The 12,620-nt window shown below is 38.5% G+C and overlaps 1 protein-coding gene across 1 annotated transcript in view; it reads right to left on the bottom strand.

Annotated features, from left to right (window-relative positions):
- The window catches only part of dgkq (diacylglycerol kinase theta), a 44,351-nt gene that overhangs the window by 26,586 nt on the left and 5,145 nt on the right, over positions 1-12,620 (bottom strand). Inside the window, exons 2-5 of the mRNA XM_075482022.1 lie at positions 8,462-8,541; positions 6,972-7,071; positions 6,109-6,194; positions 2,173-2,298 (exon numbers count right to left, since the gene is read on the bottom strand). Coding sequence (XP_075338137.1) covers positions 2,173-2,298; positions 6,109-6,194; positions 6,972-7,071; positions 8,462-8,541 — 392 coding nt within the window. The remainder of the gene's footprint in view (positions 1-2,172; positions 2,299-6,108; positions 6,195-6,971; positions 7,072-8,461; positions 8,542-12,620) is intronic.

Here is a 12,620-nt window from a genome sequence, read left to right as displayed (position 1 = left end):
AACAGCTGCAGAGATTCACTGAAACATGTTCCAGCATGAACATAAACCCAGAATCTGAGGCAGAACCAGAGTTAGTTCAGTTCTGAGCAGCTTTAAAGTGAATATCTGCAGATGTTTCCATGGTAACAGCTGCAGAGATTCACTGAAACATGTTCCAACATGAACATAAACCCAGAATCTGAGGCAGAACCAGAGTTAGTTCAGTTCTGAGCAGCTTTAAAGTGAATATCTGCAGATGTTTCCATGGTAACAGCTGCAGAGAGTCACTGAAACATGTTCCAACATGAACATAAACCCAGAATCTGAGGCAGAACCAGAGTTAGTTCAGTTCTGAGCAGCTTTAAAGTGAATATCTGCAGATGTTTCCATGGTAACAGCTGCAGAGATTCACTGAAACATGTTCCAACATGAACATAAACCCAGAGTCTGAGGCAGAACCAGAGTTAGTTCAGTTCTGAGCAGCTTTAAAGTGAATATCTGCAGATGTTTCCATGGTAACAGCTGCAGAGATTCACTGAAACATGTTCCAACATGAACATAAACCCAGAATCTGAGGCAGAACCAGAGTTAGTTCAGTTCTGAGCAGCTTTAAAGTGAATATCTGCAGATGTTTCCATGGTAACAGCTGCAGAGATTCACTGAAACATGTTCCAACATGAACATAAACCCAGAATCTGAGGCAGAACCAGAGTTAGTTCAGTTCTGAGCAGCTTTAAAGTGAATATCTGCAGATGTTTCCATGGTAACAGCTGCAGAGATTCACTGAAACATGTTCCAACATGAACATAAACCCAGAATCTGAGTCAGAACCAGAGTTAGTTCAGTTCTGAGCAGCTTTAAAGTGAATATCTGCAGATGTTTCCATGGTAACAGCTGCAGAGATTCACTGAAACATGTTCCAACATGAACATAAACCCAGAATCTGAGGCAGAACCAGAGTTAGTTCAGTTCTGAGCAGCTTTAAAGTGAATATCTGCAGATGTTTCCATGGTAACAGCTGCAGAGATTCACTGAAACATGTTCCAACATGAACATAAACCCAGAATCTGAGTCAGAACTTTTCTGAACTTTACATTCCAGCCTTTGGTTTCACCTCATTTCCTCCCAAACCGGCTCCTTTGGAACTGAGAGTCTTCAACATACAACAATGTGTAAAGTTTTCAGTTCTGAGAATGTTTTTACCAGCAGATGTAAAAGTTTAATCATCACCCAACTGTAAACAAGCTAAAAAACAAACATCTAAAATTTATTTTAAACTCAGTAAAGTTCCATATAGAGTGTGAAATGTAAAGTGAAACTATATAAAACAGTGTCGTCAGCATAAAGGTGTGTTTTAGTTTAGATTTTCTCACAAGTCATTTACAGAACTGCACAGAACTCTCACAGAGAGTCGGCACAAAGCCTCGTTCATGTGTTCAGAACACAGAGTCGTGAACAAATGAGGAAGAACTGGAGAAAAACAAGTTTCACCATCAGCCTCAATGTGAAAATCTTTCTTTTCACTTTTTAATCTCAATCAGTATCCTCGTTTTTCCTGTAATAATGTAAAAATTCACATAAATTTGTTCTTTTTTCCTTCCAAATGTACAAATTTAACCTTTTTTCCTTAAAATAATCTATTTGTTGCTAATTTTTGGCTTTTTTTTCACTAATCTGTAAATTTATTTTATTATCATTTTTAATTTAACCTTTTTTCTTGTAAAAATAATTTATTTGTTGCTAATTTTTTGGCATTTTGCTGTTTTTCACAGATGCAGCTAAAGAAATGGGAACAAATGATGTGTCTCTGTGAAAGGCTGCTGGGAACAAAGTGCCTAAAGATCCAGTTTAAAATGTGGACCCAACACTGGTTCATCCCTTGAGTTAGGAGCCTTTTTCCTGCCTGAATGCTTCATAGTTTCAGAGTTAAGTGGCTGAACAAAGGAAAAACACATTCCTCTGAAGATGCTCAGGTACAAGGACTGGGCTGAAGATGAGGGAAGAAGCAGAAAATGTTTAAAGAGAAACTCTGAGAGCTTCAGGAAGCTGCAGAACTGCTGATCAGGACACTTTAAAGGTCACAGGAAGCCTGACAGAAATGAGGGCTGGATCAGGACTTATTTCTCTCTTCTTTCAGCCTGGACTCTGATCATTTCACAGAAAGAAGCTCAGACTCTGTCGGCTGATTCTCACCGTGATGCCGCACCACTCGCACCTCGTCCCCGCCAGGACGTCGGAGGAGCCGCAGGAGCGCCGGCAAACTTCACACCTGGCCGCTGACGGCAGGTTCCCCTCCCTCCAGTGGTGGTGGAAGGTGTCCTGCAGGAGGAGACGCAATCACACAGGATCACTGTTAATCCCATCAGCAGCGATGAAAGGCCAGAGAGAAACTCACAGTTCGCTTTGCTGATCGCTCATCGGGTTGTTTATTTTAGATAAATATCTGCGATCTGCTCCTCAGTCCAAGCTGAGCGGATTTATTCTGTAAAAACCTGAGAATATTCAGCTTATTAACGTGTCTAATGATAAATAAATAGTAAAAACCTGAGAATATTCAGCTTATTAAAGTGTATAATGATAAATAAATAGTAAAAACCTGAGAATATTCAGCTTATTAACGTGTCTAATGATAAATAAATTGTAAAAACCTGAGAATATTCAGCTTATTAACGCTTCTAATGATAAATAAATAGTAAAAACCTGAGAATATTCAGCTTATTAACGCTTCTAATGATAAATAAATAGTAAAAATCTGAGAATATTCAGCTTATTAACACTTCTAATGATAAATAAATAGTAAAAACCTGAGAATATTCAGCTTATTAACACTTCTAATGATAAATAAATAGTAAAAACCTGAGAATATTCAGCTTATTAAAGTGTATAATGATAAATAAATAGTAAAAACCTGAGAATATTCAGCTTATTAACGCTTCTAATGATAAATAAATAGTAAAAACCTGAGAATATTCAGCTTATTAACGCTTCTAATGATAAATAGATAGTAAAAACCTGAGAATATTCAGCTTATTAACGCTTCTAATGATAAATAAATAGTAAAAACCTGAGAATATTCAGCTTATTAAAGTGTATAATGATAAATAAATAGTAAAAACCTGAGAATATTCAGCTTATTAACGCGTCTAATGATAAATAAATAGTAAAAACCTGAGAATATTCAGCTTATTAACGCTTCTAATGATAAATAAATAGTAAAAACCTGAGAATATTCAGCTTATTAAAGTGTATAATGATAAATAAATAGTAAAAACCTGAGAATATTCAGCTTATTAACGCGTCTAATGATAAATAAATAGTAAAAACCTGAGAATATTCAGCTTATTAACGCGTCTAATGATAAATAAATAGTAAAAACCTGAGAATATTCAGTTTATTAACGCGTCTAATGATAAATAAATAGTAAAAACCTGAGAATATTCAGCTTATTAACGCGTCTAATGATAAATAGATAGTAAAAACCTGAGAATATTCAGCTTATTAACGCTTCTAATGATAAATAAATAGTAAAAATCTGAGAATATTCAGCTTATTAACGCGTCTAATGATAAATAAATAGTAAAAACCTGAGAATATTCAGCTTATTAACGCGTCTAATGATAAATAGATAGTAAAAACCTGAGAATATTCAGCTTATTAACGCTTCTAATGATAAATAAATAGTAAAAACCTGAGAATATTCAGCTTATTAACGTGTCTAATGATAAATAAATAGTAAAAACCTGAGAATATTCAGCTTATTAACGTGTCTAATGATAAATAAATAGTAAAAACCTGAGAATATTCAGCTTATTAACGTGTCTAATGATAAATAAATAGTAAAAATCTGAGAATATTCAGCTTATTAAAGTGTATAATGATAAATAAATAGTAAAAACCTGAGAATATTCAGCTTATTAACGTGTCTAATGATAAATAAATAGTAAAAACCTGAGAATATTCAGCTTATTAAAGTGTATAATGATAAATAAATAGTAAAAATCTGAGAATATTCAGCTTATTAACGCTTGTAATGATAAATAAATAGTAAAAACCTGAGAATATTCAGCTTATTAACGCTTCTAATGATAAATAAATAGTAAAAACCTGAGAATATTCAGCTTATTAACGCTTCTAATGATAAATAAATTGTAAAAACCTGAGAATATTCAGCTTATTAACGCTTCTAATGATAAATAAATAGTAAAAACCTGAGAATATTCAGCTTATTAACGCTTCTAATGATAAATAGATAGTAAAAACCTGAGAATATTCAGCTTATTAACGTGTCTAATGATAAATAAATTGTAAAAACCTGAGAATATTCAGCTTATTAACGCTTCTAATGATAAATAAATAGTAAAAACCTGAGAATATTCAGCTTATTAACGTGTCTAATGATAAATAAATAGTAAAAACCTGAGAATATTCAGCTTATTAACGTGTCTAATGATAAATAAATAGTAAAAACCTGAGAATATTCAGCTTATTAACGTGTCTAATGATAAATAAATAGTAAAAACCTGAGAATATTCAGCTTATTAACGTGTCTAATGATAAATAAATAGTAAAAACCTGAGAATATTCAGCTTATTAACGCTTCTAATGATAAATAAATAGTAAAAACCTGAGAATATTCAGCTTATTAACGCGTCTAATGATAAATAAATAGTAAAAACCTGAGAATATTCAGCTTATTAACGCTTCTAATGATAAATAGATAGTAAAAACCTGAGAATATTCAGCTTATTAACGTGTCTAATGATAAATAAATAGTAAAAACCTGAGAATATTCAGCTTATTAACGTGTCTAATGATAAATAAATAGTAAAAACCTGAGAATATTCAGCTTATTAACGTGTCTAATGATAAATAAATAGTAAAAACCTGAGAATATTCAGCTTATTAACGCTTCTAATGATAAATAAATAGTAAAAACCTGAGAATATTCAGCTTATTAACGTGTCTAATGATAAATAAATAGTAAAAACCTGAGAATATTCAGCTTATTAACGCGTCTAATGATAAATAAATCCGCTCTGCACATGTGGGGAGCTGCAGCCTGCATCTGTTTGACGTTTTTACTCAGAAAACAACAGAATAAAAGCAGAATCCAATGCTTTAAAAATCATTTCAGCCCCACAGCATCGTGTATCGGCTGCTTCCTGTCGGCGCTCTGACCCGCTCTGATGGTTTCCTGTCACTCGTGTCGTGTTGAACTGGTTTTAGCTTTGCAGGAGCTCCCGGCTCCAGGCTATTGATCCGAATCAATGGCTGTGGCTGATCGATCGGCTCGGACTGAGCAGGCGGCAGACGGGGAGTCTGATCAGTCCGACTGAGCCGATCAGGGATCATTAACCCGACGCAGCTCAGATTCTGTTGGACAAACTGTAGAGGAGGATTTATAACTGGCAACACCTCCTGAACCCACAGCCAGCTCAGTGATCACTGATCACAGTCATGTGCTCGTTGTTCCTGCAGGAAAACAAAGCCGCACTGTTCTGCAGGCGGCTGTGCACGAGGCCTTTCTGAGCTCCAACGCTTCCACAGTTTCCTCCTTTCTTTTGTGAGAATACAGACAAGCTATTTCATGTTTTTTACACTTTTATCTAAAAAGGTTTGAAGTCAGGAACAAACTTTTGAGTATATCGAAATTATGAGATTCAAAGTGAAAATAATGTGACCCCCTGGCATTGTGTTGTATTACCTTAATGTTCTGTGTTTTCACTCATTGGAACGTCTGACTTTTCTATAAAAATGTCCTTTCACACAGCTGATTTTAACCAGGATCTGGCCCTACAGCCTCCATGCTGAGTCTGTGAGCAGCAGAGATGCTCAGAGGAGCTCCAGTTTGTCCACACATGTGTTTAAAACAACGTTCCTCAGAGAAAGACTGGAAGGGATCTGCACATTTCTCCCTCTGCAGAGCAAAATATCATTAAAGCATTCAGGGAGTTTCAGTGTAGAGGAGCGAGCCTAAACACAAGTAAAAGGAGAAGTTAGAATCACTGTGTTTTCATCAGGACTTTCTCTCATCTGAGCTGAAAAGCGGAGGAGATAAATACGAGCTATAGATGTTCCAGACTCGGCTCTGACCTTTGACCCTCAAACAGTGGATGAAGCATCACTCACCTGCTCCAGAGTCCCGTCCAGGTGACAGCTGCGACAGTCAGCGCAGGTGAAGGCGGCGCAGTCAGCGTGCACGTGCAGCTCGCACACTGAAACACACACACACAAACTACATCTGTTTCTGCTGTTCAAACTAATTAAACTGATGAAATGTGTCATTCGATCAGCTTCAGACGCTGAACAAAATCCACCAGAGTCTGGAGTAAATAGCTTTATTCTGTGGTCGTAATTCAAGATTTAATTAATTCGATAAAGCAGACTCAGTTACTCGGATATCGTTTTTAAACTCGATTTTTCAGGCATCTGTGGGTAAACTGAGATGATCTGAATCTGATGACAAACTGAAGTCACTGCGGTTTGATTTTCAGCTGTTTACGAGTTATTTTCATGTTTGTTTTTTTGCTGTTTTTAAGCTCTACTAAACTACATATCTATGGAAGCCCATTTCCGCCATGAAAGAAAAAATAAAAGACCAACAACAAGTCATAATTTCGACTTTCAAAGTCATAATTATGAGATAGAAAGTCATAATTATGAGATAGAAAGTCATAATTATGAGTGTCAAAGTCATAATTTCAACATTCAAAGTCATAATTATGAGTTTCAAAGTCATAATTTCAACATTCAAAGTCATAATTTCAACATTCAAAGTCATCATTATGAAATTCAAAGTCATAATTTCGACATTAAAAGTCATAATTATGAGATTCAAAGTCATAATTTTGACTTCCTGTTGGTCTTTTATTTTTTCTTTCATGGCAGAAATGGGCTTCCGCAGTGAGGTCATGTGACCGGTTCAGCTCGATTAAAACGTGTAAACGAGCTGCGGGTTGAAGCGGCCCGAGCGGTGCTGATGCTGGTCGGACCTTCGCAGCGCAGCGCCGTGCTTCCCTCCGTCTGTTTCCTGCAGACGCAGCAGAACCGCTTCTTCTGACCGGCCGGACCGAAGCAGTGAGCCACCGGCACCTGCAGGGGGCAGCAGAAACAGCAGAAGTAAACACAACACTGCTGCCTCACAAAAGGCGGGAAACGTGAGCTGTTGGAGCACCTTTAAGGTCCAGATTGTTTCAGCACTTTTATTCAACCTTTTACCGAAGAATGAAACTGAAATAAAATCTAATAATTTGATGCTTGAAACTTTATTAAGATAAATATTTTATTACGATGTTATGCTATTAGTTTCTTGCTCTTTATGTCAACTGCAGATCAGTCAGGATCTGGCCTGCCGATGTCAAAATAACTCACTGGCTGTGTTCGAAACCGCATACTTCCATACTACATACTACATACTACATACTACATACTGCATACTACATACTACATACTGCATACTGCATACTACATACTACATACTACATACTGCATACTACATACTACATACTACATATTACATACTGCATACTACATACTACATACTGCATACTATATACTATATACTACATACTACATACTACATACTGCATACTACATACTACATACTACATACTACATACTACATACCACATACTACATACTACATACCACATACTACATACTCATCGATCAGACAGTATGCAGAGCGTTTACCCACAATGCATTTGGCTCCTGCCCGAGCTGAAATCAGCCGGTCTGAAGCTGATTTCCCTTAAGCTCTAAACTCTGTAAACTTTAGCAACATTTGAAACATTTTCAGGTGAGAAAGTAGTCGTTTAGATCCCCAACGTGTTGAAAACCTGACAAAATACCGGCTGTTTACAATTTTGTTCCCACGAATTCGGTGCTACTAAAGCTAGCCACAGTGAGCTAACGCACTTCCGGTTATTTTCACAAAATAAAATACCCGTTGCCTTTTATCATAGGGAAAGCCATTACCATACAATTGGTGCTTTTGTTTTGAAAACAGGAAGTGAACCTACCCTCGTTGTAGCTAGCTTGAAACTGCCGTTTTGACAGGAAATGGCGATCGGCGACGTCGCGTTACGTTGCATCTTGGGTAGTTTGAGTATGAGTAGTAACCTCATGATGCATACCCAACATTTCAGAGAATCTAGTATGCATCCGGGAACTTCTGCTTACTCAAACTCACATACTAACTCAGAAAGTTAGTAAGAGTAGTAGGAGTAGAATGCGGTTTCGAACACAGCCACTTACTTAGAGCAATTAAATTTAAATTACAGTAAAGCTTATATAGAACGTTGGGAGGGGCCTGATCAGGCCACTCGAGCTGACCAATGAGAACCGACCTCCTCAGACTGAGTAAAGTTACTGAAATCCATTCAGTTCTGAACATTCAAAAGATGCCTGTGAGTCAATTTATTCTCAAAACAAAAGAAAAATAAGAACTTTATGGTTGAATGATGCACTCAAAGGGCCTCACCTGCACGAGCGATGGAGTCACGCAGGAACAAACCGTCCGCAGCGTCTTCAGACATTTCTCGTGACACATGAGGTTACAAACTGAGGAGGAGACACAGAGGAGGGGGGTCAGACACCACTGAGCAAGGCACTGCGAGGGTGGAGGTTCACCTCCCAGAACAGAGACACGCTGACGAGCTCCAGCTGTTCGTTCTACACAGGAACACAATGATTGATTCGATATTATCCAACCTTATGGAACCAAAATCAGCCATGAAGCTGCAGAACTCTGAAGAACTTTGTTATAAAACTGGTTCGACTTACAAACCTTCTCTGAAGCTCCAGTTCCAGGATATCAGTGGCACTAACAGTGAGGAACCTTGGAGTTATTCTTGTCTTCTAGTTCTCATATCAAACAGCTCTACAAAGCAGCCTTCTATCATTTACATATACAACCAAAATATGAAGCATCGTGTCCCAAAGGGATAGAAACTGGTCCGGGCCTCCATCTCATCTAAGCTCGGCGACTGTACGTCAGGTCCAAACAACTCCATCAGCATTCTCCTGTTCTGGCCTTTCTAAACTGAATTCCTGTAACATTTAGAACTAGAAAATTTCTGAAGAAATTTTGATGGGTGCCAATCTACTGCTCGAACTATCAACAAACCCTTTAGTTCAGTTGAAGTTGAGAGTCTCCTGTCACATATAAACTTTGAATGAGGTCTCTGTGATAATGTAAGGCTGAGTTATGAAGCTTCCAAAATAAGGAATTTTTTGGCATTTTTGGCTTATTATGTGCTTTTCAATTGATTTTCCCATTGAATTTTGGGCGTCTGCGAGGCCAAAATGCAGAAGACAGGTCTGCTGTAGAAAGTTATGTCATTTTTATCAAGGTCCTGTTTAAAATACAGCTTCTATGGCATTTTGAAAATGCCCTCGTTAAGTGCTTTTCAATGCATTTTCCCATTGCATTGTGGGTATTTTCAAACTTCCTCTGACTATCAGTTTAAAGGAGAAAAGCAGATCAGATTTATAACATGAAGCTGTTATACAGGGCAGCCATCTTGGCTCTGCCCTCATAAGCAGTCTTAGAAAAGAGCAGGCTAACAAGGCGTTGCCCCGGTAACAGGAGCAGGTGCGGCTCGTTGCCCCGGTAACAGGAGCAGGCTAACAACTAACTGACATGTACGCTCACTATGGCTTCTTAAAATTAGACTATAATTTTGACTGCACTGTCTCGAACAAACGGTCGCTGTTCGAAAAGTAAAAGTCGTATTCGAATAATTCTTGAACCGTGAGCTTCACAAGAGACTGCAGAAGCCAGCGGTGTAATTTTCATTCGGCTACTATGTTTGGCTAATTTTTTATGGTAAGTTTTAAAATCGTTTTTCACATTGATTTTATGATTTTAGGCGTTTATAATGGGCGGAATGCGAGCTGGAGGGTGAACTCTCTGTTCTCAGAGGCAATTTGTGAGAAATCTGTGAGGCAGAGCTCAATGAGTGTGACTGGGTGAAAGAGGACAAAAATACCTACGTTTTGAAGTAAAATTTGTCCAGATCGGGCAGATATTTTGGACATGGGAGACATTTGTTTGAGGAATTTTTTAAAAAAGAAATTTTGAGAGGATTTGAGTGGGAGATCCAACTCAGCCGAGATGTAGTCTTCCTAAAACGTAAACTGCCGTTGTGTCAAAGCTGTATAATGTATCAACAAACCCTTTAGTTCAGTTAAAGCTGAGAGTCTCAGGTCACATATAAACTTTGAATAAGGTCTGTGTGATAATGTATGGCTGAGTTATAAGGCCTCTAAAATAGGGCAGTTTTTGGCAGCCCTAAAGTATTTAATCTGCACTCTGTGCTTTTAATTTAATTAATTATTGATTATTTTCATGTCAAAGCACTTTGAGTTGTGCTCTACAGATAAACTGGCCTTGCCCATAAATATAAATAATTCATTTTATTCAAGTTATCAAGAATACCTGCAGGGAAACCTGAAGCTGGAACTGATTCCACAAAATGCTGCCTTTAGGAATTTAAACATAAATTAGATCAACGACTTCATGCATTGTGAAAAGTCTCTAATTAAATAAAAACATGTAAAACACGGCTCTAACGATACAAAATGACACATAAGATGATGAAGATTTGATCGAACCCTCCACCTGAGACAACGACAGCCGCCAGAAAAAGGAAGCTCGATGCGTTTCTTTACTTTTCGCTCAGATAAATCCTCTCACATGGCACTGAAAGGATCGGATTATTGGCTAAATTACAATCAGACTGAGTCATTAAGTGCATGTAGACACCTTAATCTGACTAAGAACTGGATCGGATGGGATTCAGACCCCGAGATAACTGGGTTGAAAGTCACTCTAAACCTGCTTGTAGACGCTGAAGCTCGTGGTGAATCAGACTTTGCGTTCTGCGCATGCTCCAGATGTTTTCCCGGGGTCGTGACCCGGAAGTCAAAGGAGACGATATTCCTGTTGTTGTCGCCGTCAGAAAGAAACAAACAACGCGATGGAGAATGCTCCGTTGGGCATCGAGTTTGTGCAACAAGCAGCTCATCACAGACCAAATGTAGAGGGACGTAGCTTCATCTGGCTCTGTGTTCTCCATCTTTCTCCAATGCCTGAGTTTGTTGTTGTTGTTGGTGGTGCAGAGGTCAACAGGAAGTGGCTCTATTAGCAACAGCTGGAATGGGTACAGCGCCACCTATCATACCGGGGTATGACACGCTTTGTGCCTCTGATCCCATTCATTCACCGCCACATATCCAAGGAGAATTATTAGGGCTGGGCGAGTTAACTCGTTATTATCACGTTAGCTTGTTCATTATTTAACGCCGATAAATATTTTATCGCGCATTAACGCAGGTTTTATTATTGTAAAAGTCTGTTGAATGCATCACATTCACACAGTTACAGCAAACACCACGAAGCATGGAGTAATAAAATAAAGATAATAAAGATAAACTAGCAGCTAACATCACCGCTACAGGTGTGAAGCTAACGGAGCTAACCGGCGCTACTTCCTGTTTTACTTGTTTCAACATAAAAGCACGTATTTCAAAATAAACTTTAAAGAAAACTCCTGCATTTACAGCCAAGTTGAATTGTCTTCTCAGCGTAGTAGTTCCAGTCTAAAATATCACTTAAAGGCAAAACACACAACTGATAGCAGCAAGTCATTCAAGGAAACAGACAGTGGAGCGAGGCTTCTACATAAAAACTACAGAAAGATGCTGATGTTAAAAGTGTGTTTGCACAACAAATGTTATGGCACTTTCATTCATATGGCAGCACATTTAAAATAAAGCTAAATGCTAAAAGCTATATGCTACTTTTGGATTCATTTTTGGATTCTGCGTACAAATGAGATTAATCGTGATTAATCAGGGAAATCATGTGATTAATTAGATTAAACATGTTAATCGTTGCCCAGCCCTAATAATTACCCTTTGCTCAGCGCGTTCTTATTGTAATTTAGCCAATAATCCGATCCTTTCGTTGCCATGTGACCCCACTGAGTGTGAAACGTGTGACACGGCGATGAAGATGCTGTTTTTGTCCGTTTCTTCTCGCTGTGGTGAACCTCAGGCAGCTCTTCAGCTCGTGAAACAGCCGCTCAGCGGCGGCAAACCAGACGAGTTCAGAGGATCTCAGGCAGGTTTTTCCTGTCCGGGAGCTCAGACGCTCCATTAAAACGTGCACCGGTGACTCAGCACAGCAGATTTCTCTTTATTCTCATGCACAAAGAGGCCTTTAGAGTCACTTCTCTGCACCCAGAGCTGTTCACACGGAGGTGTTGGAGGCGTGAACTCGGCCTGCTAACCACCACATGCAGCGCAGTGAGTGGATACTCATTTCTGAATCTGTCTCTGCTCTGTGATGCTCTAACTCTGGAGCTTCGTTTCCTTCTCCAGCCTCACTGTGGTTTGACTTTATCAGAGCTCACAGTTTTCTGCAGATAGAATCAGGCTTGAACTGACTCTGCATCCCTCCAGTAAACTGTTTTCTCTGGATAATAAAGCCCGACACGCCTTCTCCTGCCTCTGTGTCAGGTTGGGTGAGTTTGGGTGTGAGGATCCGTTTACCACCGAGCTGCAGCTTTATGCTGACCGAGCGGCTTCAAACTGAAACATCCTGCAGTTTATGAGCTGCTTCTGACCCTAAAACC

Source organism: Odontesthes bonariensis, chromosome 13, assembly GCF_027942865.1.
Source record: "Odontesthes bonariensis isolate fOdoBon6 chromosome 13, fOdoBon6.hap1, whole genome shotgun sequence".
Classification (NCBI taxonomy): Eukaryota; Metazoa; Chordata; class Actinopteri; order Atheriniformes; family Atherinopsidae; genus Odontesthes; species Odontesthes bonariensis.
The sequence above is the reverse complement of the archived record's forward strand: the minus strand, read 5'-3'. Positions and strand labels throughout refer to the sequence as shown.